The sequence below is a fragment of the Muntiacus reevesi genome, chromosome 2 (genome assembly GCF_963930625.1).
Source record: "Muntiacus reevesi chromosome 2, mMunRee1.1, whole genome shotgun sequence".
Classification (NCBI taxonomy): domain Eukaryota; kingdom Metazoa; phylum Chordata; class Mammalia; order Artiodactyla; family Cervidae; genus Muntiacus; species Muntiacus reevesi.
In genome coordinates, this window is record NC_089250.1 from 76204494 (window position 1) to 76231786 (window position 27293).

Genomic DNA, 27293 nt, shown 5'->3' on the forward strand with positions numbered 1-27293 from the left:
AGTTTCTCAGGCTTATGTAAGCTTCGGGTCTTGGGGTGACTGTTAACATCATAACTCTGTCTAATACTTGGAGACTAAAGTGACACTGAAGCTAGGAAGCACAGGGAACACAGTCTGCTTTGGGGCGGGGCATTTTCCTGGTGGCCCTTCTTGACTGTCCCTTTTGTCCCGTCCGGGTTCCTCCCCACACATGACCAGAGCCGGCCCGACACCCCCGTAGTCACTGTACGGAAAGTCAGTCCCCAGGCCCTCAGCCCGTGGTCCTCCCAGCCCTTCTGGGGTTGGGGTGAGGGGCAGGGAGACCTTGGTGGCCAGCTGGTGGGAAGAGGTTGTGGCTTTTTGGGAACTTCTCTTTTAGATGAAGTCAAGTTTCTTACTTCCTGATTTCAGCCATTCAACTTTGGTCTGGGGTCAGCAAGCCCAATGCAAGGATAGGGTATATAAAGTCAAACGCGCATTAGGAAATCACCGTAAAAACTTTTACCCCGCTGTCCTCCCCGCCCCCACGTCCTCACAGTTGTTTGGCACGTCTGAAGTTCCATCTGTCCATCAGATTGTGCCCCAGATGTGTCCAACTGCTTGCTGACATGGTCTCCCTCTGCCCTGAGACATATGGAAGGGGTTCAAGCAGCCTGGACCCAAAGTTGCGCCCCTGGACGGTGGGACTGAAAGCATTTCCATGCCACAAAACCAAGATCACTGTGCCCAGTGTTTAAATGTCGTTCAGTATGCAAATAACACAAGGCTCTCGTCTCATTTTTTAAACCCATAGAGAATAATGTCAGGGATAGTGACCTTCACTCCCACCTTCAAGTACTGGCTGTTCAGTGTCTGTCCATGTCTGTCCATGACTTTAGTCGCTCAGACCCGTTCTGGACTGGAGTGATGTTTGGGGCCATAACGAGAACTCCGGCTGTGGGGCCCAGAGACGCCGCAGCCCTTGCCCACCCCCGACTGTCTGTGTGTCTCATCTCAGGTTCCGTGCTCCAAGGATGAGGGTTAGCCGTTAATAGGAATAATAACAGCTCACACTTCTTTGGGTGTTTACTGTGTTCCGGGTCCTGTGGAAAGGCGCAGTAAGTCTGTGACCGTCTCCACAGCCCTGTGAGTAGGTGCCCTAATGACTAGTGAGCTGGGTGGAGACGCCGCGGGAAGACAGGCAGGGTGCGCTGTCCGAGGGCACGCAGATGGGACCCTTCCCCGTGCCACTGCTCACCTGCAGCCGGCCGTGGTGCTCGCCGTCCCGCTCGCCGTCCCACCGGCCTGGCACAGAGATCTCTGGCTCTCTTGCTCCGGCCAGCCCAAATCAGAAAGCAGAATCAATGTTTTCGCTCCTCTATCACTTGGCTCTGAACCAGCTCTGAGATATGAAATGACCTTTCGCTGCATGGTAGAAAATAAAACTGTGGTTACTGACCACTAGGCAGGGAGAGGCGGGTCCTGATCTCAGCCCCAGTCGCCACGCTACCTGAGGGTGCTGTCGTCCACTCAGCGCCGACATCAAGCTCGCGCCGGGACGGGTTTGTCTGTAAGACGCACACGCTGTGAATTGTGTTTGCAGGGCCCTTTACCCAACACCTGCGGTCACTTCTGGGAGATGGTGTGGGAGCAGAAGAGCAGGGGCGTCGTCATGCTCAACAGAGTGATGGAGAAAGGATCGGTGAGTCCCCGTTGCCCGGTCTTCACGTCACTGCCCGCGCGGGTGCCCGTCCATGAGGGCGACGCTTTTCTGCTCATTTCCTCAGGTTGCTTTTTATTTCTGTTAGAAAAATCCAAAGCAGCAGTGCGTAATCACATGTTTACTGTAAACAAGTCAGATAAACAGATGAGTTTAAAGGGGAGAAAGGTCAAACGGCCCTTGCCCTGGTCTCCACCCAACCCCGGCAGCCGGCCTCCCCAGATGTGGTGTGTGAGTCCCACTTTCCTCTCCCCCGTGCTCCCAGTGCTGCTCTGCTGGCCTCCTGCAGCGGTACAACAGAGTTCCACTTTGAAAAGCAAGTTCCTGCTGTGTCTTGATCGTGCCTGCTTTCTCTGGTAAAGTGTCCCTTTGCACAGCCAAGCGGTGGGCGCAGCTGAACGCAGATTCAGCCCCGTCAGATTCGCAAACTCTGGGCCCCTGGCCACTCCTTTCACAGGGACAGTGTCCGCGTGCGCTTCCCTTCAGGATGTGTGGGCCTCTCTTCCGAGTACTTTGCAGCATGAACCCATTTGTTCAGGCCACCTCCTGCCTCTCCTCAGTCTCTTCTGCCCCCTGCATCCAGAGCGATCTTTCTAAACCAGGTCTCCCACACCTCTTGCCAGCTGAAACCTTTCTGGGGCTCCCACTGCTCCTATGGTAAATGCCGTGTGACTGCTGGACCGGGTACAGCTGGGCCCTCGGTGGCCTGGGCCCCACTCCCTCCCTTCATCACCTGACTCCAGCCAGAACAGACTTGTATTTCATTTTAAAAACTCTTTTTAAAGTTTCTTGCCCCTTGTCTGGACTAATGACCCAAATCACACTCACCCCCTCACAGGCACGTGTGACTTCCCGCAGGTCCGTGTAGGTGTGCTGACCTCCCCTCACGCCTGGGGGCACAGTGTGGTCTTTGCCGCAGGGCGTAGGTGCCCCGTCCTCCTCCCCGATGCCCACTGCCAGCCGCGGGGCTCCACAGCCTCCGAGTCGGAGGACCCAGGGGAAGGGAGCCGAGGAGCGTGGGGACCAGTGGGAAGGGGAGCCCAGGCCGGACAGGCGCTGGCACCATGCTCGGGCTCAGCGGAGACACCGCTGGCCTGGCTTCCAGAAGGACGCGAATGCTCCAGAGACGCCCGCCTCTGGAGAAGGGACTGTCGTGGGCCTCGGGAAAAGTACAAGTGTGAAGCAGTAACACGTCAAAGGAAGCTTGAGCGGTGAAAACCTGAAGGGCTAACACACTCGCCACGCAGACTCGGCCCTCTCTCCCCAGAAAGGACGGGGCTTGGTGACAGCAAACAGCCCTTTTAGGACAGTTCATGTTTAAAATCGTATTTTTGCTTCTGCCTCCTTTTCTGAAAAGAAAGGATTCGTTCGCTCTACAGAAGCAGATAAAGCACTTACCTGAATATTCGTTTTACCTGAATGTTCAGCTGCTACAGCAGTGCGTTTTGTCTGAGAAAGTCTTCAGTGAAAGTGGTTCTTTAATTTTCTCTGCAGTGGCTTGATCAGTAAAACACAAAGTTGCAAACGTGAGGTGAGCCCTCATCCGGCACCTTTCTTGTCAGCAACTTTGAAACGAAACATCAGGTTCCTGCCATACAGGCTCTCCACAAGGGAAAGCGAACTGTGGTGGCCGGTGCAGTGCTGAGCGCAGAGGAGCGTCGGGGTCTCCCAGCCCTGGTACTGCTGCCGGCCGGCCGGGTCGCGCTCTGCTGAGGGGCAGGGGACAGCCTGTGCCTCGGGGCATCGCTGGTCTCCCCCACCAGCCGCTGGGAGCGCCTTGCCCTCGGCCGAAGCCTTTAGAAGCATCCCCAGATGCTGCCCAGCGCCCCCGGGGATGCAGACTTGCCCGCAGTGGCGACTCTGTCATTGTGTGGAGGGTTGAGCCTTTTAAATCAAGACTGACTGACTCAGAGCCCGTCAGAGAAGGTAGCGTTTGCCTTTTGTTTGTCACTGAAAGTCCAGGTGAAACCTCTTCCCTGTCTGCACGTGGTTTGCTCCAGCTGCTGCTGTCACAGGACACCAGGAAGGGTGTCCAGGCCTTGAGGCCGCGTGCTCCTCCGCAGGCCCTGCCGCTGGTGCTCCCCCACCCAAGGCTGAGCATAAGCAGACCACAGATCCACTGTGGGGTCCTGGCCCCTTGGACTGCTGTGCCGGCCGTTTAAAAAAAAAAAAAACGGGGTTGTTATATGTAGTTTACTGTGGTAATGTGGCGTAGTCCCTGTTTTCTGCTGTACCTCTTCTTTTTACCCTCGGTCACTTGGACATGCAAATTGGCATGGAAGGCAGTGTATGGTTTATGGTTCTTAAACCTTCGTTGGGATAAACATTTTAAATTCAGATCAGCGTTATCCATTATCGCCCCCATCAGAGCTGACCAGGGGAAATAACGAGAAATTGCAGTGTCTTGTTTGCTCGACTGATCTAATCATACTTTCTCCACTGCAGCCGGTGGTTAAACCAGCTTGCAGAGTGTCTCCATGTGATGCACGTTTGTTTTCTGGTTTCTTCCACCAGATAGTGACCAGTGGTCCCTCTCGAGTATTTCGGAAGAGCTCCCTGTTGCCCTTCTGGGACCTGATATGTCCTGGAAGACAGTTGTGCAGAAAATGATTGTGTGTGTTAGACCAGGGTCGTCCAGGTGCCTGAAGTTCTCCTCCATCTCATGTAGAAGTTGCATTTAAGACATGACAAGCTAGCGTGCATGTGTGTGCAGGGGCCAGGCATGCATATTGTCTAGTCAGGGGGAGTAAGCCAGGCCATAGTCAACCAGAAGCGTCACCCGAATCTCTCTCCTGAAGTCCCTACTAGAGATGCTGTTTGATTTCAAGGGCTTTCAGCCTCAAGACCCTGGGTTGTGTATCACGGGTACTTTAGGCTTTGTCCGTCTCTCTCACACTCCACTTTTAGTTCTCCGTGTTCATCGTTCTTTCAGCCAGATCACCCATCAGAAGGTCACCTCAGATGACTTATGGACTTCTCTCAACATGCCCTCGCTGTTTTAGAAGAAGCCGAGAACTCTCACACCACCGTCCTGGTGGTGACAGCATCTCTGACAGGTGCCCGCTCTGGTGCTGGCCCGTGGCTGTTTGCTGCCACTCAGGACATGCCTCCAGTTTAACTCAGCAGAGGACTGCTTTCCAACAAAATAATCTCCTTTTCCGGTCCCTGTGTGTCAGCTTAATAGGATCACAGGAAATAGTGATCTTGTGCCGCTTCTGTTCTGTTCTGTTTTATGTGTTTACAGCAAAAAACTTCTACAGGAAGTGACACAGAGCAGACTGGCATGTTGCTAGAGACGCCTGAGCTGTTTGAAGAACTCCTATTTTTAAATAAGTATTGGTTGATTGACACTCAGTGTGTGCCAAAATTCCTCAGCGATGAAGTTCCAGAGTCTTGGTCTTTATCCAGATAGCAGAGATTTGTGAGGCTTTATATTCACCTTTGAAAGGGAGTGCTTGCTGTGTGGAGATGAGATTTAAAAGACTTGCCTCTCCTGCCCATGAGACATGAAAACATGGGCCTTTCTCTGAGAGCAGCTGGCCGTTCTGCATTTCTGCTTCTTTGCTTCGCTCTCTGTCTGCTTGCTGCCTTGGGTGCCAACTCCAGCACTCGTGGCTCTGGGCCTACCAAGGTGGTTTCTTTGGTTCTGGTGTCTCAAGGCATGACACGGGTCTGATTATTTGCAGTGTAGGAATGAATGCCTCCGTTAAACGTCCTCTGGAGTCCTGCTCGCGCCTGCCTCGTGCTCCGTGGCTGAGCCTGTGGTCGTGAGCGTGCCACGCCCACAGTGCGCCTGTGTCCTGAGTGGCAGGATCACTTCAGTGCTGACAGCTGGGGTCTGGTCCAGGGGTTCGTTTTGGCAGCTGGGCTTCCCAGGAGGCACTAGTGGTAAAGAACCCGCCTGCCAGTACAGGAGACTTAAGAGGCGCAAGTTTGATCTCTAGGTCAGGAAGATCTCTGGAGGAGGGTATGGCAGCCCACTCCAGTATTCTTGCCTGGAGAATCCCCATGGACAGAGGAGCCTGGCGGGCTATGGTCCATAGGGTGGTGGAGTCTCGGACAAAACTGAAGCGACTTAGCACGCACACATGCACACCGGTGCAGGGAGATGACATGGCTGAAACTGTCCAAAACTTCCATGTCCAGTCTCTTTAGAAAACCTTAACTGGCCTTCTGTTTGGGGACCATAAAGTTGGATGCTTTGGTGGCCTCACAATGTGGTGTTTCTTGATTTGTTTCCCTCCCTTTTTTCTGTGGCTTTGGTTTTCATTAAAGCAGGATCAATGGGCATTTGTTGTTCTGTCTTCAGGCTCTTCAAGAGCCTCCTGGCTCCTCTGAGTCAGTGCGTGTTGAATTGTAAGTGTCTTGAACTTGTACTGTTTCCCAGAGAGCTGTTGACACGCACTGATACTTCATTTGATGGAAGTCATACTGCCTCTGAGGGCCCCTGTCTGGGGATGTGTCAGTTCTTCTGGCTTATGGACCTGGCAGCTTCTCCCCGTCTACCTGCCAGTTTTGTCCAGAAATGTCTGGTGTAGAAACTCTGCTCACACTGAGCATTGCCACTGAATTTGACCCAAATTTTCTTTCTTGACCTCTAAATGAAACGAAGTCTTTGGGAGTTTGCTTGCTTTAAGGAAAATGTTAATGAGCTACATTTAAATCAAGACTATCAAGTAGTTCCTGGGATTTTTAAACTCGAACATCAAAAGGGCTTTTCTGAACTGAACCAGACCAGAATAAAAGGGTGGGATGGGGCAGGAGGTGATCCCCAGCCTTGGAGGACCCCTCTCAAGCCTTCTGGATCCTGGTTTGTGTTTGGTTACAGCCTTCAAGGGGCTCCCCAGTGGCTCAGCAGTAAAGAGTCCGCCTTCAGTGCAGGAGCCCCAGGAGGCATGGGTTCCATCCCTGGGTCGGGAAGATCCCCTGCAGGAGGGCATGACAACCCGCTCCAGTGTTCTTGCCTGGAGAATCCCATGGACAGAGGAGCCTGGTGGGCTCCAATTCATGGGGTCGCAAAAATTTGCGGACACGACTGAAGCGAATTAGCATGCACAACCCCTCAAGCTTTTCACAGTCTCGTCTTGTTATCATCCCCAAGGTAAGGGGTCGGCGCTGTGCCAAGGGTGCCAGTCAGGTTTTTGATGATCTTTGAAATGGCTGCATGAAGTCATTCTGAGAGACAACGTTGTGTGCAGGCTGGCTCCTCTCGTGGGTGACGGAGGGGTTGCGACGCCTGGAGCACTCCTCTGTGCGGATAAGCAGGGTGGCTGCGCCCGGAGTGCTCGTCCTGTCTGCCCACCTCTCCCTGGCCTAGGTATTCACAGGCCCCTCCCCATCTCCCTAGGAGGCAGGCAGGTTACATTCATGGCAGCTTCCAAGGTCAGAAAACCCTGGGTTTGGAGGTTATCTTAAAGCTCATGGACAGTACTCCACACCTCCGTAGGAAGACAGTCCATTGCTCACAGTAACTCGGTGCTATTTTCTGTCCTAGTTAAAATGTGCACAGTACTGGCCCCAGAAAGAAGAGAGAGAAATGGTCTTTGAAGACACAAATTTGAAATTGACATTGATCTCCGAAGACATTAAGTCCTATTACACAGTACGACAGCTGGAATTGGAAAACCTCACGGTGAGTGCGGCAGGCACCTGAGTGCTTGGGGCGGGCCTGGGGGCGGCCTCTGCTTGAGGTGGTGTTCCGGTCGGCGGTGTTACTTAGCACCAGTGGTTTTCTGAGCTCTGAGCGAGATGCAGTTTTCACACCATGGTGAGCAGTGCCTACCTGCGTACCTGCCCGGTGACCAGCAGTGTCTGGGGGGGCGAGTCTCAGTACCTCCCTTTCCATAGAACTCTCTCAGCCCCAGCTGACACCAGCTCTTAGGGGAAAGGGTAGGTTCTTACCTCAGACCAACTGCAGAGGGTCTAACGTAACGGCCTCGGAGTTAACACCAGCAGGGCGCGCGGGCCTTTCTCGCCACAGTCTCTCTGGTCTGCAGTGAGAGAAGAAAGGCCCGGTTTGTGGTCAGTGTAAAGTTCCTAGATGAGGTCCTGGTCTTGTGGCGGGGAGTTTATAACACCAGCTGCGGCTATTGTTAAATGATGGCCTTGGACCACCTCTCGGCACTGCTGGAAGCAGCTCCGCTGACGACACGGCCTCGGGGAGGCTGCAGAGCTTGCCTGCGCCCCACCCCCCAGGAGACCCCACTAGGGACGGAGACCGCAGAGGGGAGCTCAGGGCAGCTCCAGGGGCCCCCTCAGACGTGGGCACCCCGGCCTTGTGCAGTCCTGCGGCCCGCCTCCTCAAACTGTCTGACCCTGGGCCGAGGGCACCGTGTCTCCCCGCATGTCAGTCTGCCCCTAGTGCGGGCTTTTGGAAGGCTTCCCGCAGCGGTCTGTGTGCGGTGAGCGCAGCATAGGCCCAGAGCTCGCCGCAAGGGGTCGCGGGCTCCGGAGGGGCCGCGGGCGGGCTGACAGGCAGGGCTGCTCCGGCCTTGTCTTCACTCGAAGCTTAGCTTTCAACTTTGCTCTGTGGTCGCCATGACTCCTGGAGTGGGTTCATAGTGGGAGTAAGATGGAGAACTTAGCACAGGTGCCTGGGAGTGGAGGAGAGGTGAAAACCGCGAGGCTCTGGAGGAAAGCAGCCGTGCCGCACGCGGGCTGCCGGGCTGACTGATGGAGGGGCTGATGCGGACGGTTTTCAGGAATAATCTTGGTGGAGGGTTGGAATGTGCCTGAAGGATTATGTGATAGACTTTTTTTTTAATGCTTTTGAGCACTTGTGAGCCTGGCATTAACAAATGACTTCTGGTAAACTCTTGAGAAAATGTCTTTCATTCATTGAAGTAAACGGTTGGGCCCCAGCAGAAGAGGCGCGTGCTGTCTGGGTGGCAGAGAGAGGTTTGGAGGAGATCTGTTTGCTCTAACAGAATGTGGTTCTGGAAAAAAAAAATCTATTCTGAGACTTGTGGGTCTTTTCGAGCATACGTCTGGAATGAATTCCTTGAGAAAGAGGTGGGCAGGTATGAGGCAGAGAGTAAACAGAGATAACCCACACCTTTCTAAGAATTTAAAGAAGGAACCTGCTTCTGGACTGTTTTCTTATTCCATTTTTTAAAGTCTGTTTTGAAGTGCTTTTCTTAACTGCCCCCCCCCCCCCCCCCCCCCCCGCCAAAAGGAAGACACATTTCCTTTACACCATGAAGGTACGTACGGAGGTCATTTTCTAGGGAGGAAGGTATGGAGTTGTTTGTGTGGTTTCCGAAGTTACCCTGATGAGACCAGCAGATTGGCTCCAGCTCTGCAGGAAGACCCCAGCGTGTGTTCCCCGCGGGGGTCGGGTCCTTTCCCGCGTTTCCGTCCCCCTCGGGTCGGGGAGGGTGGCTGTACCGGAGCCGTGAGCTCTGGGAGGGCAGGGCCGAGTCGCTCCCTCGTGGTACCTGGTGCCCAGGAGGCACGTGGCGGACGTCCGCCCAGTGAGGGGAGAGGCACTGTCGGTCACCGGGTCTCTGGCCCAGGGTTTCCCATCAGCGGCTCTTCAGGTGACCTGGGTGCCGGCGTGGCCCTTGGCTCCGCGCCGCCGGTGGGGCTCCTGTCTCACGTCTTACTCACCCCGTGACTGTGGGCTCTTAGCTGGAGTGCTCTCCTCAGCAAGAACCACGGTTTAACTGTCGTCCCTGGTAGCCCGCTGTCCGCCCTGGGAGTGGAGTCTCAGAGGAGCAGAGCTGGAAACAGCCCCAGAGGCCGTCCTTACGGTTCCCCTGGGAGCTGATGGGGCCACGAGGAGACACAGTTGGGGACAAGCATCAGGATCCACTTTCAAGGGTCCCTACAGCAGGCTGTGAACGTGGGCTCTGGAGTCAGGCAGTTCAGATGGAAACTTCTGTCCCCCTACCTAGCGGAGGGCTGCCTGCCAAGCCTCAGTCTTCTAATCCAGAACATGGGAGCAGCTGGCCTAGTGGGGCTGTGGGGAGAGCTCTGGGAGCCAGGCGCCCGGCACGGGAACGTGTAGACGCTCACCGGTAGGGCCAGGCCAGCTGGTCTTACCGGCACCCCTCCTCGCTGACCATCTGTTCGTTGAGGACTGAGCTACGCGGGGCAGCCTCCAGTCTTTGGGGACCGAGTCAGTAACTTTTTTCTGTAAAATGACAGTCCTCTGAGACGTGCAGATCGTCTTATAAAGCCCTGAGTTCCCAGAGCTGGTGCCGCACACTGCGGCTACGTTTCCACTCCTTCATGTCAAACCCGAGGCGCTGACGACAAGACTGCTGTGGGCGGCAGCGCAGCATCCCTGTGACTTACGGAGAGAAGTCAGTTGGGCCCTTGAAGACACAGAAGGGAGCGGGGCATCGAGACGAGGGCTCCTGGGGGCGAAAGTGCTGCAGTTGAAGCCCGGGGCTCAGGGCTTGTCCGTTGGGTCCGTGGTCCCGAGGAGAGAATCTGGGAACGAAGCCTACTCGTGGAGGCAGGCGGGTCAAAAGGCGCTTTGTGCTTACTTGAAGTTAGTGGTTCTCACACTGGTGATTCTTTGAGAGTCATCAAGTGCATATTTCTCTTTCAGTCTCGAGAAACCCGGGAGATCTTGCATTTCCACTACACCACGTGGCCTGACTTTGGAGTCCCGGAATCGCCCGCCTCATTTCTGAACTTTCTCTTCAAAGTCCGCGAGTCGGGCTCACTCAGCCGTGAGCACGGCCCCATCGTGGTTCACTGCAGCGCCGGCATCGGCAGGTCGGGCACCTTCTGCCTGGCTGACACCTGCCTCTTGCTGGTAAGACGGCCCTCAAGATCGCAGAAAGCAGAGGGAGCTTGCAGTGACCTCCAGGCTCGCCTGGCCGCGGTCCTCTGTCACTGTCTGCGGTCAGCTAGCTTTGGTCTCGACTTTCTAGCAGCTTCCCTCCCATCAAGGGAGCTTTACCCTAAACAGCTTCATTTGGAGCAGTGCTCTTAATTTTGATATGGAAGCCAGAGAATCCCCTTCCCTCACACTTTTCCGTCTCACGCTCCCCCAGGACGTGTACAGTCGTGTTGTACCTGACACACGACTCCATTCAGCTGTGTCTCCTCTCTGGCTTTCAGATGGACAAAAGGAAAGACCCTTCTTCCGTTGATATCAAGAAAGTTCTGTTAGAAATGCGGAAATTTCGGATGGGACTGATCCAGACCGCAGACCAGCTCCGCTTCTCCTACCTGGCTGTGATCGAGGGCGCCAAGTTCATCATGGGAGACTCTTCAGTGCAGGTCAGCATTCCTTCTGCTTTAATCTCAGGTGTGTTGGTTTTAAACTTTTGCCTCTAAAGAAGGAGGCTGTTCACTGTCAAAGCTGAAATAATGTCAGGTGTCAGGGGAAATAGCTAGACTTCATGTTTAAGTCTGTTTAGCTAGAAAGTTGTGGAAGTTGTTACCATGTTCCAATGTCTTTGAAGTGCTCACATAGAGAGCGCTAATAGGGAGAATAGATTGTATTTTCCAAAGATCTCGTCTTCCAAGGACATGGCTGGAGACCCGAGAAGCTGAAAGGCTCCTCACTTGAAAGGGAGCAGATGTCCTGACGAATCACCAAACGTGAAGTCTTCTTGCTGCTTTTTCAAGGAGCAATGGAAAGAACTCTCCCACGAGGATTTGGAGCCCCCACCGGAGCACGTCCCCCCACCGCCCCGGCCCCCCAAGCGAGTCCTGGAGCCACACAACGGGAAGTGCAAGGAGTTCTTCCCGAACCATCAGTGGGGCAAGGATGACACCGAGGAAGAGGGTAGAGAAGACGGCCCCATCAAGGACGCAACCAGAACCCCTTTAAACGCCCCCTGCAGCCTGGAAAGGTAAAGTTAGAGGGTCCTGGCCTCCTGGGGGGCGGGGGGCAGCCTCCTCTTGGCAACCGGTGCTTCTGTGTCCTTGGGGAGACCGGGCCCCTGAACCAGCCCTGTGCCTCCGCTGGTTGGCAGAGCCTCTGGGTTGAGCCACAGGTTGGCCCGGGAAAGGCTTTAGCGGGGGTCTAGCACCACCTGGCGGTGATTGTTCGAACCAGGGCTCTGGTGCGACAGAGACAGTCTTCAGCCCCGTGTTGACAGCAACAGAAAACAGAAGCGGGGCTTCGGGCCAGTCCTGAGACTAAAACCCAGACTTGACCATGCACCTTCAGCCCCCAGAACTTAACCTTTTCATGTAGCTTTGATTGCCGCTTTGCTTCCTTACAGTTTGACAGATTACTGAGCACCTACTGATGCATGTGAGAACTGAGATAATTAGACTTCGGCCCCTGGTCGGTATTGTGGACCATCTTGTTGGGAAGGGAACAGTAGGTTGTGGCAGGGGCCCCATGGACAGGGCTGTGATGGAGGCGCACCCTGAGGTGGTCAGCCTTTCCTGGGAGGTCAGGGAGGGCTGCCTGCAGGAGGTGGCATTGTGCAGAAGCTTGAAGGATGGACAGGAATCAGCCTGAGCCCATGGGAGCGGTGCCCTCGTGCCCCCTGTTTTGGAGGGCAGCTTAAGATGAGCGCCGTCTCTGACCTCACATTTGTCTGCAGCAGTTCTCAGCAGGCGTGTGGGGTACAGGGGTGTGTAGGCAGAGGTGTTCATAGTGGCATCACCTCTGATGGTGGAAAACTAGAGGTGGGTTGATTTTGTATCCAGGGAGTGTATTGGGTGGGCTTTCTCCCTGTGCTGAATATTCTGTAGCTTTTGAAAGACAGGATCAGAGTGTATTCTTGTGGCCAGACTTGGGAACATCATGCGGGAGAGAGCAGGTCACCCGTGGTGTGTCCCCCGCAAGGTCCTCCAGCTAAACTCACCATCCAGACCTTCCCTGGTTACTTTGCCGAATGCTGGCTTCCACATCTGAGTCCTGACCCATGAGCCTGCTCCCAGGGCCTTTCGTGCACCTCTGGTTCTGGGGCTCTAGAGACACTTGTCCGGTGGAGCCTCCCAGAGCAGATCCTGAGTGTAGGGAGCTGTGCCTGGCTTCCCGGGCCTCCGCTGACACTCGAGGGTGGACTGGTGTACTCCCCCTGACGGCTCACGGCGGGCCACGGGCAAGTCAGGAGCTTGCACAAGGCTTGTGTCACATCTGTGTTGCGTGTCCTCTTTCTTTGTTCATGAAGACAGTGGAGAGAGGTGCCCTCCACATTCCGTGGGTGAAGGTGAGGAGGAGGGAAGTGTGGACCTGGGAGCTGAAAGCCAGAGGGTGCCAGGAGAATGTGGAGTGGGCCGAGATCCTGAGCGTCTCTCCACCGGGGGGAGCCCACACGCACCCAGGCCTCGCCCCGTCCACGAGCCTCCCCTGTCTCCCGCAGCGGTGGCTCTCCGGACCCCTGCCCTGGCCCTGCAGCCGGGCCCTGGGAAGGAGGTGGTGACGGGCAGGCTTCCGACCACTGTCAGTGTCGCCAGACTGTTTCCATAGGGCTCCTTTTCCCTACAGTTCGTCCCATGATAATTGCGTTCTTGCCATTGTCTCCCCGGGTGAGTAATCCTTCTCTGCCCCCTCACTCCTCAGCACGAGTCAAGACACTGAAGTCCGAAGGCGGGTCGCAGTCGCAGACCCTGCGCAGGGGGAGCCGTCACCGCCGGCAGAGGAGCGAGACCAGCCGCTGAGCCACTGGAAGCCCCTCCTGGTCAACGTGTGTGTGGCCACGGTCCTCACGGCCGGCGCGTACCTCTGCTACAGGGTCTGTTTCCACTGACGGATGTGCTGGCCGGACCGCGCGCAGAAAGCCTGGCCTTCGCCCGGCGCGGTGCTCAGTGCCAGGGAAGCTCTGAGCCCGTCCCGGAGGAAGCAGGCCAAAGGTTTTCAGAGTCTGGAACTGTGAAGGGCTAACGAGAGAGGACTGGGGTTGATGCACTGGGGTCTGGAGGCACTTGGTCCCCAGAGTAAAAGAGTCTAATCTCAGGGCCTTAACCTATTCAGGAGTAAGTAGAGGAAATGCCAAATACGTCTCTCTCTTTTTTTTTCTTTTTTTTTTGTTCATTTGTTTTTGAAAAAAAAAAATAGAATTACAACACATTGTTGTTTTTAACCTTTATAAAAAGCAGCTTTTTGTTATTTCTGGGGAGGGGGGTGGAGAAAAAACTAGGCACTTATGAAACTTTCTTGTACCCTTAGGTGGTGTAACCAGATACAGTTTTTATTTGATTTCCCAGGGAAAGACTCCCACACGTGTACGAATGTAAACTCCTTTGGAGAAGAGGATTGAGGGGCGGACCCTGTCTGCTCGGGCACGTCCCCTGCTGCGGGCTTCCCCGCTGGGAGGAGGAGAGCAGCGAAGGCCATCTCTAGAAAACAGAGCCTGGCTTCTGCTTCTGCTCAGGGCGTCCCGCTGTGTCCTTCCGTCCGTTGCCCCACAGAGCCCTCCCCTCGCAGCCGGCCTGCCGCCTCGCTCCGTCCCCATTCAGAGCCCCCCAGGGCCAGAGGTCACCACAGGGCGGCCACTGGCCCTTCACCCAGGCCTTGAGACCCAGACGGAGCAGGTTCCACTTGGCTCGTAATAGGAATGCTGTCTCAGTAGAAATACCCCCATTGGAACGTGTCGCTGTTCAAGTTAGGGAAAAGGTCAAGGAGGACTCTCAAATCTCCGGTCACGGAAATCGCCTCCCAAGGTGATTTGTTCTTTAATGGTTTTTCACATTTTACCTCTTTTCTAAGCAACTGTCTTTGAGTGCATCTGGTGGTATAGCAGCATAGAAACAAATTTTTTTTTGGAGGTGATTTTTGGAAAGGCAGAGCTCGTGAAAAATCAAACTTTTCGCGGGAGGCAGGGGTGGCCAGGGTGTGCATGGGTCTGCAGCTCTGCAGCGCTGGGCTTGTCTGGAAATGCTTGGCTTCTTTCCAGTCCTGTTCAACAGTGACACACAGCCTGACCCAGTGCCACCCTCGTCTGCCTGGCAGGCAGCCGCCGTGGGCGAGGGCTGCGGGCAGGGCCGCCAGCCGCCCGCGAGCCCCGGCTCTGCACTGAAGCGGCCCTCCCAGGCGCTTGGCCTCTGCTCCGCCCTCTTCCCTGCCTCCCTTCCCCTGCTCGGAGGACCAGACCCACAGCCCAGTTCTGAGGAGGGCACAGGACGGCGCTGTGCCCGTAGCACGGGTCAGGGCGGCCTGGGTGGGCGGCGGGGCGAGCCTCACGTGGGGGCCTCAGCAGGCGGCACGCAGAGTCCTCCCCGCCGCCCCCCTCGGAGACCGCCGTCGTGAGCCGCTCTCCACTCCATGTTTATTTTTCCATTGTTTCCCCTGAAGGCATCCACAGTGCACTAGCATCTTCTTAAACCAATAACATGTTCAAGTTTTTGATGTCAGCCTTGGACCAAGGGTTTTGTCCAGAAGTAGAGCAGTAAACCCTCAGGTCGGGCTGGACAGGAGGACTCTGCCGTGAGCCTCCGCTGGACCAGTGCCTGGTAGGAGGATGGCTGGGCGCTGTTGCCACGTCACGATGCTGCGGGAAGCTCGAGAAGTCTGTGTGTGTTCACAGAACAAGGGAATGATATATAATGGACACTTGGCTATTTAAGACATGGCGTGAGGTTCCTTTGTCCCGGGTCCTCCCCTCCCCAGTTACCTGTTCAACCTTGATCTCAGCCCCCACTCTCCCTGTGTGTATTAGATGCATGTGCCGTCTTCCTGTGTCCCCATCAGATACGATGTGCTTGGAACACTTAGCGCTCTGCTGACTCACGTGCCCCATGTACAAGTCCAGTTTCCCTTTGCACGGTCCGATCGTTACGTGGCTGTGGTTCCTAAGACTGTTGCTGAAATAGTCGCCATTCAGCAGTGGAATGGCATTTTCCAGTAACAGAGAGTTGCCTAATTCCTGACACGATGCTGTGGTGACTTCCTCGTGAAGCCCAGCCTGTCCTGCTCCAGCTGGGTCCACTGCAGCTCCGACATTCCAAGGGTGTGGGAAGCCACAGTCACACCTGCACTCTGGACATGTAGACAAGCAGGTCCTCCCACCCACATACACGCGCACCTTTGGGATCAGTCGCCACTGCTCCCAAGTTCACACTCTCCTTGAGCGGACCGTGATTTGGAACCAAGGCAACTGTCGGAAACCGCCCTTCCTGAAACAGCCTGGGTGACGGTCCCTTCAAGTCATCCTGTGGCCCTCTAGGTCTGGGGGCCTTGCTGCACGAGCTGTCTGCCCCACCCCGAACCTGGGGACTGATGGTGCTCAGGACTCCGCCTGCGTGGGGGAACCTATGACCTCCACATTCAGTGGCTTTTTTACCAAGAAAAAAAAGGCAGCTGTGGCTCACGAGCTGCTCTTCCGCCAGCATTTTCACACTTTGCCTTTCACATGTTAGAAGCTCTGCGAGGAGTTTCCGTGGGGGAGCGTCTGCGGCGTTGCCCGCAGGCCTGGGTAAGGTGCGGATGAGGCTGGGGGCCAGGCTGTAAGCGTGTTTGAGCAGGGCTTGTCCGTCTTGTTCTGTTAAGTCCTGTATGTTTATGTAGTAGTTTGGGTGTGTATATATAGTAGCATTTCAAAGTGGATTTACTGGTTTAACCTTCTATCCTTGGAAAACAGATGGCTCTGCGTCTTGTCACACGTATGTTAGAGAAGTAGTGAGCTGCTCTGCTATATGCCTTAAGCCAATATTTACTCATCAGGTCATTATTTTTTACAATGGCCATAGAATAAACCATTTTTACAAAAATAAAAACAAAAAAAGCCAGGTGTTTTGGTATAATACCTTTCCAGGTGTGTGTATACGTGGATGCATGATGGGGGGGTGGGGGGCATCTCAGGGTCTTCTGTGACCTCACAGAACTGTCAAACTGTACAGTTTTCCAACTTGCCATATAAATGATGGTTTGCATTTTAGTTGCAACAATAAAAATCTTTTTTTCTAAAGAACATGGATTGGGATGCTTCCCATCTCTTCGCTTAATGGGCCTAAACCAGGCTGGCAGCTCGTGTTTCTCTCCATCCCTGCTGATGTGAAGCGGATGCTGTCGTTCGGGAGGGGTTACAGCTTTTTCACGTCTGAGGATTATGACCGCCTCCTGGGGGTCGTGGGTGCCTTTGGTCTGCGAGAACTTTCCCCGCCTGGTGCGTTTACTCGGAGCTTCAGGGCCTCTTATTCTTACCCCTCAGTAATGGTAACAAAACTCACCACTTCAGTGTATTAGGGCCCTTGGATAACTTAATGAGTTTATACAAGTTGTTTGAAGAACTGCTCAAACCTCACGAACGTGTCCCCTTGCCGGCTGCCTTTAGGACTCAGGGTGACCACCTCTCAGCCCCTTTCCCAAGTCACATTTGACGTAGAACTGATGGAGCTGTAACAGTGAGGATTCGTGTAGTGTAGTCTGAAATCAAATGGGAATCGCCCCTAAGGTGATTTTTTTTTTTCCTTCTTATTCTGGAATAATTTCAGATTTGCAAGATGTTGAGGAAATAGTACAAAGAATTCCCCTGCATCCCTTAATGCTTTATGGTCGTTTCAAAGCTGGCTGCTGAGTAACCTGTGGATGCTGTGGCCTCCCAGTGAGATCTGTGGAACCCAGAAATGAAGACAGCCTGTGGTCACGTGGCCAAGTGCCCAGCGAGGACAGTGGGGACCCGGGTACCACACCCGCCGTCACTGTCGTCTCAGATACAAAAAAAAAGGCAGCCAAACTTTGATGAGGAGGTGGAATGCCAGTGTGAGAAACGATAAATTTGTAACCTTGAGCAGAAATTAGAGTGCAGGGCCAGAGCAGGGTGGCCTCCTGGTGTCTAAGGAGAGAGGACTCAGGGAGCCTGGGGAGAATCCAAGAGGCGCCCTGCCCCAAGACCACCCTCCACTGCCCCTGCGACTGTGGCAGAAGCCACTGCACAGAATGTCACGTTGGACAGGGCCCTGGGGATTGGGGCAGGGCTGAGGGTGGCTTCTTGCTTGAGGATGTTTGAAAAAACCACCACTGCCTTCCATGTGTCTCAGGTAGAGTGAAACACCAATAAAAAGTTATCTTTATTGAAATTTCAGAAAACAACGTATCGGCAAGGCAAATAAATACTGAATTAAACCGAAAAGCACAAAATATATACATGAAATGTAAATGAGCATGTTTAACTTACAGAGCTTTCCGATTTCACTGTGGATTCCACATCCAGAACCCAGGGTGCCTCTGTATTGACCCAGAAACATCCCAGGACACTCTGGGGTTTTCTTAAGACTTAAATAGGAAACAGTTTCTTCCTTTAAACATGGTGTCCAGTGAAATCTTTCCTCAGACCACCGCGTGGCCTCTGAAGCAGTTGTTTAATAAGCCCCACGTGGACTCGCTTCAGAATCCGACTTTGATTTCTGCTTCATCGTGCTCAGTCGCTCAGTTGTCAGACTCTGTGCAACCCCATGGGTGGCAGCCCGCCAGGCTCCTGTCCATGGACTTCTCCAGGCAAGAACACTGGAGTGGGGTTGCCATTTCCTCGTCCTGGGGATCTTCCCGACCCAGGGGTTGAACCCGAGTCTCCTGCAGTGCAGGCGGATTCATTACCGCTGAGCCCTTGGGTTCTGCCTGGTGAAGGTCACAGCACAGGGCGCTCGGGCTTCCCGGCTGGGGCCCCGTCCTTGTGTCCTGGTGTGGAACCACAGTGAGAGCAAGGTCCGTGGTCGGCAGGCCGCCGCCCGGCTCCACAGACATCGGGGCTGCGTGTCGGGTGAAGAGAACAGCGGAGACCCCGGCTGGGCCCTCCCGCGTGGCCCCCGACCCCCTCCCACAGCGTCAGCCTGTGCTGTGGCCAGGCCCGACCCGCGTCGCCGCCTTGCTGGGTCAGCCGCCTGTTCGCCGCCTCGGTCCCGGGCTTGAGGGAACCGGATGGCGCCAAGCCGGCTGCCCTGCTGACTCCCAGCCTCGGCCTCCCCGTAGCAGGACCGGCGGGCCCTGACCCAGCTCTGCAGCCTGGGGGTCAGGCCGCTGCTCAAAGCCAAAGGCGGACCGGAGTGCGGCCCTCAAAGTGCGGTGCTTGCTCTACCCCGGGGCTTCATAACTGGCCCGGACGGTCAGGAAGCAGCTCGGCCAGCTGACGCTTCTGGGGGAGCACTCAGCCTGCCCCCCACTGCTGCACCCCCCCAAATCCTCCCTGTGTTGGGGCCAGGCGCAGCACAGACAGGGACGCCGGGTTTGAGCCCGTCAGCTGAGGCTTTTTAAAAGATGGTGATTTCAACATCTGCCTCCTGGCCAAAGGCCGCTTCTCTCTGTTCTGAGCAGAGTCTGTCCATCTTCTCAAAAGCCAAGCGGCCTTTCTCCCCTGAAACATCAAGGCCGTCTGTCAGTGGACTGTCCCCCTGCCTCGCTCTCGTCTGCCCTGGGGAGCCACGGTGGCCTCAGTGCTTCTGGACGCCCGGGCCTCCGGGGCCGCTGGAAGGCTGCGGGTCAGGGAGCCCGGGGGCCGCCTCACGTGGACCCCGTGACCCGCCCCTGTGTCCGCACGGTCTGCCGAACCTTAGTCCCGCCTTCCGTCTGGCTCTCATCCCCACGGACTGTAAACGGGGCAGGTTAAGAGGTTAACAGAGCGCCTCCTGCCACCTCGGCCTTACAGGAAACCTGCCCCGGCCAGGCGCGGTGAAGCGGGTCACTGGTGGTGCCCGTGTGTGGGTTTGCGTCTCGGGGAGCTGACCGTGGCCTCCCCAGTACAGCCTGTCCATGGACCCCGGCACCCCCACCCCCCGCCCGCACTGGGGAGCACGGGACTGGTTTGGGTCTTTGGGGAGCTGACCGTGGCCTCCCCAGCACAGCCTGTCCATGGACCCCGGCACCCCCAGCCCCGCCCGCACTCGGGAGCACGGGATGCTGGACCTCACCAAAGGACAGTGTGGTTTCCCGGGCAGCCACACGCACAGCCTCCACGTCAGACCGGCACAGGCTGGCGATCTGATCGATGCTTTCCACGCCCTGTTGGAGGTTGGGGAGAAGTGGGCATTTTAAGGAACAGGTGTCCGCTTTCATAAAACCCTGCACGACCAGCCCTAGCATGCTCTCTCCGACCTCAGCCCCTTCCTTCTCCAAAGGCTTACATGCTTCTCATGAGGCCTCAGTCGCTCAGTCGTGTCCGACTCTTTACGACCCCATGAACCGCAGCACACCAGGCCTCCCTGTCCATCACCAACTCCCGGAGTTTACCCAAACCCATGTCCATTGAGTTGGTGATGCCATCCAACCATGAGGCCTCAGGTTCACTGAAGTGCCATTGGCAAACGTCATCTTTTCCACCCTGACACCTTCTGAAAGGCCCATGTTGGAAGAAGACCTGCTTTCTTCTGGACCTTTCTAGCTCCTCTACCTCGCCCAACCCCACCCTCCAGGTCGGACCAGGAGAGGAGTGATGAGTGTCCTGGTCCAGGCACGGCTGACCACCCGCCATCCCCCAGGCCCAGGGCCAGAGTGCATGCTAGCCCCCTCTAGTGGGCGTCTGGACACTCCCTGGTTATTTGATCATAACCAGATGGACCTTGTAGAATTTCCTGTCGGTTTCTTCCAGAAAGAATTTAGTCTCTATTGGATCATTTTTCATCTAGCAAAATGATGATGAGTTTTTTAAAATAAGAGTTATAGACACAAACAGAAGTTAACCGAGCACCGCCTCGTATCTGCATTTTCACACAGGTGAGTGTCAAGGGGTGTGTGGTCTCAAGTCTCAAAAGCATTCAGGGCTTCCCTGGTGGTTCACGGGATAAGAACACGCCAGTCAGTGCAGAGGACATGGGTTCAACTCCCTGCCCGGGAGGATCCCACAAGCTGCGGGCCAACTAAGCCCGATTGCCACAACCACTGAGCCAGCGTGCTGCGACCGCTGAAGCCCGTGCGCCTCGAGCCTTTGCCCCACGAGAAGAGAAGCCCCCACAGCGAGAAGCCACGCTCCGCAACAAAGAGGAGCCCGCGCTTGTCGCAACTAGAGAAAGCCCGGGCACAGTCACAGACCCAGGGCAACCGAGAATACGTATTTTTTAAAATTTATATTTTCTGGCCCTGGGATAACACTGAACAGTAAGTCTAGCCTAAGGAAGTAATCCAGAACTCCATATAAATTTTAAGAGCTTTATGCACAGAGAGGCATAACTTTGGGGGAATTTCCTGGTGAATCAGTGGTCAGGGCTCCACCCTTCCACTTCAGGGGGCCCTGGTTCGAACCCTGGTTGGGGAACTAAAATCCCGCATGCCCCAAGGTGTGGCCAAAAAAAAAGGATGAGTAACTTTTGCATTTCTGCATTTTACACCTTTTCTTTGTTTATTTTTGGCTGTGTTGGGTTTCATCGCTGCCTGGGCTTTTCTCTGGTGGCGACGAGCCGGGCTGCTTGCTGTAGTGACTTGTGGAGCCTGGGCTCTGGCGCACGCGGGCTTCAGTAGACGTGAGACATGGCCTCGGTGGTGGTGGCTCCAGGGCTCTCGAGCACAGCCTCAATAGTTGGGGCGCACAGAGTTACTTGCTCGGAGGTATGTGGGATCTTCCCGGACCAGGGATCGAGCCCCGTGTCCTCTGCGTTAGCAGGTGGGTTCTTTGCTCCTGAGCCACCAGAGAAGCAAGGGCTGTTTTTCTACAATGAGCTTATCGTGCTTTTAGAAAAGTTTTAATTGAGGCTGTTAAATCATATAATCCAAGAGCACAAAAGTGAGCCTCTTGGGGCCACCTGCTTGTTCACACAGAGCCGGAGCAAATGAGCACGAGGCCACTGCCGAGGGGCCTCTGCCCACGGGGCGTCTGCTGGCGGAGCGGATGGCCGTCTCTCTGCAGCCAGCTCTTTGCGGTGCTTTTTCACTGGCAGGTTTTTTTTTGGCCCCAGTGGAATCATTTCGAAATGCACTAACTTCAGCATTAATCACAACCAGGCTTCTCTCCATCGCCAGCAAGGGCAGGTTAGACTCACCCGGAGATGTCTTAGCGCCACGCACGCAGCTTGCTGGAGTTTTGCATCATTTTCGGTCAGGGCGTTGGTGTAGAAGAGCAAGGCCTAGGAAATAAGGTGGCTGTGAACGGCGGGCTGGAGAGAGCAAAACCCACAGTACTACCCACCGCCTGTCTTCCAGCATGCTGGAAGTACACAGCGTGTGTATATGGATATGCCTGTGTGCACAGCATAGTTGTAGGAGTGGTAGGCTGTGGTACTACACGCCCCGTGCGTACCAGCTCTAGTTTATCGAAAGCACTGGTCTCAGGACTCCCTGGGGGTCCAGTGGCTACGACTCCGCTCCCAATGCAGGGAGCCTGGGTTCCATACCCATCAGGGAACTGGATGCCACATGCCACAGCTAAGACCCAGTCCAGCCAAATAAATATTTTTTTGAAAACATCTAACGTTTACAAAATGCATTCTGAAACTACCATCGTAGGTAAAACGCTACATCAGAGATATCCGCTGTCCATGGGGGACAACAGAAGAACGGAACACGGAGCTTTGGTGAGGCCGCTGGAAGGAAAAGCATCTCTTCATCACCCTTTCCAGTCACAGCTCTGACCCCGCCCCATCGGTCACATGACCATGGCTATGTCCGTCCAGCTGGAAAATAAAGCTGGTGCTTCCTTTGCAATATGCTTTAGGGGCTCACAGGAAGCAGGCGGGGGCGGGGGGGGGGTGTGTGGGGGATGTACCTGGCACTTGGATGCGCCCGAGACTATGGTAAGGCCCCAGTATTGCCCTTCTCCGACCCCAGCAGGCTGGTCCCCTAAATCTAGAATAGTCACAGGGCCAGGAACCTGGCGCAGAAAGGCGCCAGGAACCTGGAACCTAAAAGGCAGAGGGGTCCCGTCTCGGTTTTTCAAGTGAACCAAACACAACGAACCAGCCAGCCACACGTGTTAGACGAAAGTAAATGAGGGTGACTGTCAGAATTCTGAAAAAGGAACATCCTACGTGCAGGTGCCGTCTCAGCCACCGAACAGACGACGTGGCTGTAGAAACACTGAGCTGAGCCAGCGCACGTGGGGCATGCGGTCACGACAGCTTGGCAGCCCCGGCCCTGCCCCTGGGGCCAGTGCCGCCGACGGCGGGGACGGCCACGCGCGAGGCTGTCGTCAGTTCCTAGGAGCATCTCGCGAACGCAGCCCCCCATCACCCCCTTTTGTATTTCTCCGAGATGAAGCCTGCCTGCCCCCCGGCTCACATGCCCGCAGAGGCCGCCGCCTGCCACACGCACCTTTTCCCGAAAGCTCTTGTTTCTGGCCGCACCGGCCAGGCGGGCGCTGGCCGCTCTGCACGCCCGGGGGGGTCCCTCCAGCTGGAGCAGCGCCCAGGCCCTCAGTGTCTGCGGCAGGGGCTGGAGCTGGCCCAGCCGCTTCCCCTGCAGCTTCCTGACTGTCCTGGCCTGGGGCCCGCACTGCAGCTCCTCCAAGAGCGTTACTGGAAGAGACAGAAGAGACGCCTGGGTCCCCTCTGACTGTGGCCGAGCCGGGCGGATCGTCAGCCATGGAGGAGCAAATCCCAGGATGCTTCCGTGTGCTCACCGAGGCCCCGCCCAAACCGGTCCCACGGGGGCCTCCCAGAATCTCCAGGAAGGCGTTCGAGCTAGGGGTCAGATACACCCTGAAGACGAATCGATGCCAGCCCCACTTCAGGGACTCGGGCCAGCCCAGCGCACACTCCTGTCCACTTCCGACCTCGGCCCTCTGCTTCCTACAACCTCCTGCCCTTGGCACTCATTTCTACGTGGGCTGAACAGGGACTCTAATTAAATCCGGTTCTCAAAAGAACAGCTGGAGGGGAAACGGATTCTGAGAAACCGGCTTCGCAGAGCCGAGACAGAGGGCTCCGCGGTGGGCCGGCCCCTGTCGTCACCGTGTTGCCTGCGGTGCCCACCGCCCCAGCCCCTACCTTCCTTGGTGAGCTGGGCGAAGTGCTTCTCCAGGTCGGAGACGCTCTGCCTCCGCAGGTAGCTGTGAAACTGGAACCAGGTGACGGTCTGTTCCTCGGGGAGCCCGGCTCCAGGCAGCAGCCCGCTGCAACTGACCACCTGCTCCAGGAGCCTGCGACAGGCTGGCGACACAGAGGGCGAGGGGGGAAGACGCCCCGGGGCCCCGGCCGGGTCAGTCTGGAGGCTCCGTGACGGCCCGTGGATGGGATCGCTGGCGCACCCCCCATTCCCACGAGGGACACACCCCAACTGAGGCCCCCGAGCCTGAGCTGGGGGTCCCACAGGGCATCCATGCACCCTGGGCCCCACCAGCCCCTTGGTCTGAGTCCCAGAGGCAGGCAGGTGGTCAGAACCAAGTAGGGTCCAGAGCCACTGCCTGGCATGTGCCTGCCACCCTTCCGTGGACAACACAGAAGGATGCTCCAGCTCTGCGTCCCGGGGAAGAGTCCAGCCAGGACGCACGACGCCGCCATCGGGCAGACAGGGTCCTGCCTACTGTCCCCAGGGCCTTCCCTAAGGTTCTGGTGGAGGCCATGCAATCAGCCGGTCCCCAGAAGCTGCACCAGCCCACAGATGCAGGCCGCTCCTGGGGTTCACGGACTCCGCCCTCCTCTCCCCGGGAAGAGGAGATGCTCTGTGGTCAGGTGAGCGACACCTCCCTTCGATGCCACGTGGGCAACTGTAGCGGGGGTGGGCACGGCAGGGGCAGAAGGGAGGCCTGCGGTGGTGATGCTCCAGGCCCTGGGGGCTCCACACAGTGTTTCCCGGGGGGGCGTGAGGAGGGGCGGGGCAGGGGAGGGGCTACCTATCTCTAGCTGTCCCGGGTATTTCCCCCTGACTCTGTGCAGGAACGTCTTCTTGAGCTGGTCCAGCAGCGTCGTCCCCGGGCAGGACAGGGTGGTGCCGGGCCCCATGCAGCCTCTCCAGAGCTTCAGGCAGCCCTTCCTCCGCGTGGCCTGGGGGAGGACTGAAAGGCCAGGCTCAAAAAGCCGCCCGGCATACCGGAAGGGCAAGCAACCAGGAGGCCCGGGGGGTTCCTGACCCTGGGACCCGAGGGCTCGGGGAGGGGGGTACGGCCTGGCCTAAGGCAGGCGCCTTCCCCACGGGCGTCACCTGCAGAGACGAGCAGCTTCGGCCCTGAGCCTCATCTGGTCACTGCCCGCCGGCCCCACGACACCCCCTGGGCTGCTGCTCCCAGTCTCCCCTGACGGACAAGGGTGGGTCCCACGGGGGTGGGGTCCCAGCCGCTGTTGGGCAGCACGCTGTGTGTGCCTTGAATGTGTCCTGGGGATTCCTTCATTGACACCTACCCGGGGGCCTCCCCATTATACAGATGGGGAAGCTGAGGCTCAGAGCGGTGACTCATTTGTCCAGGGTCACCCAGCTGACCGAGGCTAGCTGGCCTCCCTTCCCGCCCCCATGGTGTGTGTCTGGTCCCAGCCTAGCCACTCCCCCACTCGCATCCCCTGTGTGCCACTGAACGGCGAGTGCCGGGAAGGGAGAGGAGCCCCACCCACCACGAGCTTTCATCCTCATCACTTCCTGCCATTCACACGGCCGGACGGCAGGTACTTACTCTCCTCAATGGACATCGCTTTGCTGACCTTCTCAAAGTCAAGCACGGACAGCGTCTCCAGAACCTGCTTCTGCTGCGCAGCTTCTTCCAGAAGGCACTCCTGGACCATCCTCGACAGATTAGGGGAGCCCAGTTTCTGGGAAGCAGCCCACAGTGCTCCAGGTTAGCCCAGAACGTGCCCTCTGAGGTCAGCTACCATGCCCGTGGCCCCCACCCGCCCCTTCCCCGTCCCTCCTGTCCCCACGCAGCGCCCTGGCATCTGGGGATTCCTCCTCGCCAGAGCAGCTGGGAGGACAGGATGCAGGCTGGAGCTGTCAGGAGCCTGCCAGAGCACGAAGCCAGCCAGCACAGGCAAGCAGAGATAAGAGAGGGTGAGACCCAATCGTGATGCTGTTTGCAGCCCTGGATCCAGCCGGACCTGAAGCCCACCTCTGGGCCTTTCAGGTCTGTGAACCAAAACATTTCCTTCTGAACCAGTTTGGACTGGAGATCCAGCATCTGCCACCTACCGAGTCACCACCGCCTTTGGTTTACGGCCTGGGCTGCCTGAGGACCACACAACTGTTTGCCGCCCCCCCACCTTGAAGCCCACCCTCCCCAGGTCGTCACCCACCTGCAGCAGCGCTTTGCAGACCTGGAGGTGAACCATGAGCAGCACGTCCAGCTCTGGGGCACCAGCCGTGAGCTCCCGGGACGACGCTTTCAGCGATGGTGGTGGAGGTGGACTCCTGTCCTTTCTGAGTGGAAGTGAGAACTGGGTGACTGGTCCGTCAGCATTCAGCTGCCTCCAAGGACAGGGGAAATCCTCCCTCCCTGGAGAGCTCTGACCAGGGGGGCCAGCTCCCGGTCCCAGGGAGATGGAGCTAAACTGGGGAGAGAACTAAGAAATGGAGACGTGGCAAATGGGAGCAACAACTCACACAACGCGGGGGCTGGGAAGGCTGCCCCCTATCCCCCACCCACCTTCCAGGGCGTGCAATTGGAGCAGAAGCCTGAGGTTCAAACGAATCCCTAGCTCAGGGACTCTGGATAAGTCTGCCTCCCAGAGCGTCAGTTTACTTATCCGAAAAGTGGGGGCAGGAACCCCAAGCTTGGGCCACGGGGGGGTTGAGTCAGACACCAGTGCACCCGGCACCGTGTCAGCTCCATGGCAGGGGCTGAGACCGAGCCCTGAGGGGGTGGACGTGACACAGGGATGCTGGGGGGAGATGCCACCCGCTCCCCGTGGGGTCCTGAGAGGCGGGGAGGAATGTAACGGATTCGTGCACTTCCGTGCTGCTGAGCGGTGGGTGCCCGGCGTGCTCGTGGGGGCGGGGCTGCTGCTTCCAGATTGCAATGCAGAGGTCTCAGGTTCTACTGCGTGTGCTGGTGTCATTTTTTAGGGTTTAAAAAGAAAGCCCACTGCTCAGGGCAAAAGCTCAGACCAACTGAGATATCCTTGTTTGCTGTTGGTCACGTGCCGGGCACATGGGCCGGGACGATAATAAAGGAAACAGACGCAGAGTGGGCGCGGTGGGAGTCACCGACGGGGGGGGGTGGGGGGGCCGGCAGGCCGCTGGGCCCGAGGCTGGACTCCAGGTCAGCACTGGGAGGAGCGCACTCACCGCTGGCCCTGGGCTCCCCCAAACAGGGCCAGCTCATGGGGGGCGATGTGGGCGTTGAGGAAAGAGAAGCTCTCCAGGATGCATTCCATCAGGCTCTCGGCAGACGCATGCTCCCGGCAAGCTCGGCGGGGCTGCGGGCAGACAGACAGACCGACGGCCAGGCTTCAGCGGTGCCCGGGCTGGGGGGCATGTCCCCAGGGCCCTCCCCAAGGGGCCCTGCCACCCGGGGTGTGGGACCTGACGCGGACCGTTCAGGTTTCCAAGAAAAACCAGAAACCTCGACGTTGTGGGGAGCTGCCCAGTTTTTAAATACCAACAACTAATTGCAAATTATTTTTTAAAGATGGCATGGCTCGGGCCAGACGACAGAGGCCAAAGGCCACCAGGTGAGCCTCTGGATTCCAGGTGTCTCCTCTCCCAGGGAAGCGTGGAAGGGGAGGAGTCTGGAGGCAGCCCCTGCCTGGGGGACCGGGAGGCAGGGTCGAGTCATCGAAGCCTCCCGGGGGCCGGTCCCCTGTGGCTGAGTCTACAGACTGCACAGGGCTGACTCGGACCCCACGAGTCAGAACTGGGCTCCTGAAGGTTGATCCCAAGGAGAAAATCTTGAGCAACAAGACAAGAATAAGGCTA

At 56.7% G+C, this 27293-nt stretch overlaps 2 protein-coding genes across 5 annotated transcripts in view; one reads left to right on the forward strand and one right to left on the reverse strand.

Moving 5' to 3' along the window:
* The window catches only part of PTPN1 (protein tyrosine phosphatase non-receptor type 1), a 62505-nt gene extending 46178 nt beyond the window's left edge, over positions 1 to 16327 (forward strand). For both annotated transcript variants that reach the window (XM_065922168.1, XM_065922169.1), the window contains exons 4-9: positions 1562 to 1660; positions 7173 to 7310; positions 10236 to 10445; positions 10754 to 10915; positions 11267 to 11493; positions 13164 to 16327. In XM_065922168.1, the coding sequence (XP_065778240.1) occupies positions 1562 to 1660; positions 7173 to 7310; positions 10236 to 10445; positions 10754 to 10915; positions 11267 to 11493; positions 13164 to 13350 (1023 nt within the window). In that variant the 3' untranslated portion in view covers positions 13351 to 16327. The remainder of the gene's footprint in view (positions 1 to 1561; positions 1661 to 7172; positions 7311 to 10235; positions 10446 to 10753; positions 10916 to 11266; positions 11494 to 13163) is intronic.
* Positions 16328 to 17574: 1247 nt separating this feature from the next.
* Positions 17575 to 27293, reverse strand: part of RIPOR3 (RIPOR family member 3) — a 72981-nt gene continuing 63262 nt past the window's right edge. For all 3 annotated transcript variants that reach the window (XM_065922172.1, XM_065922171.1, XM_065922170.1), the window contains exons 14-22: positions 26664 to 26794; positions 25673 to 25796; positions 25060 to 25195; positions 24289 to 24450; positions 23444 to 23605; positions 22770 to 22972; positions 21503 to 21586; positions 19442 to 19532; positions 17575 to 18888 (exon numbers count right to left, since the gene is read on the reverse strand). In XM_065922172.1, the coding sequence (XP_065778244.1) occupies positions 18785 to 18888; positions 19442 to 19532; positions 21503 to 21586; positions 22770 to 22972; positions 23444 to 23605; positions 24289 to 24450; positions 25060 to 25195; positions 25673 to 25796; positions 26664 to 26794 (1197 nt within the window). In that variant the 3' untranslated portion in view covers positions 17575 to 18784. The remainder of the gene's footprint in view (positions 18889 to 19441; positions 19533 to 21502; positions 21587 to 22769; positions 22973 to 23443; positions 23606 to 24288; positions 24451 to 25059; positions 25196 to 25672; positions 25797 to 26663; positions 26795 to 27293) is intronic.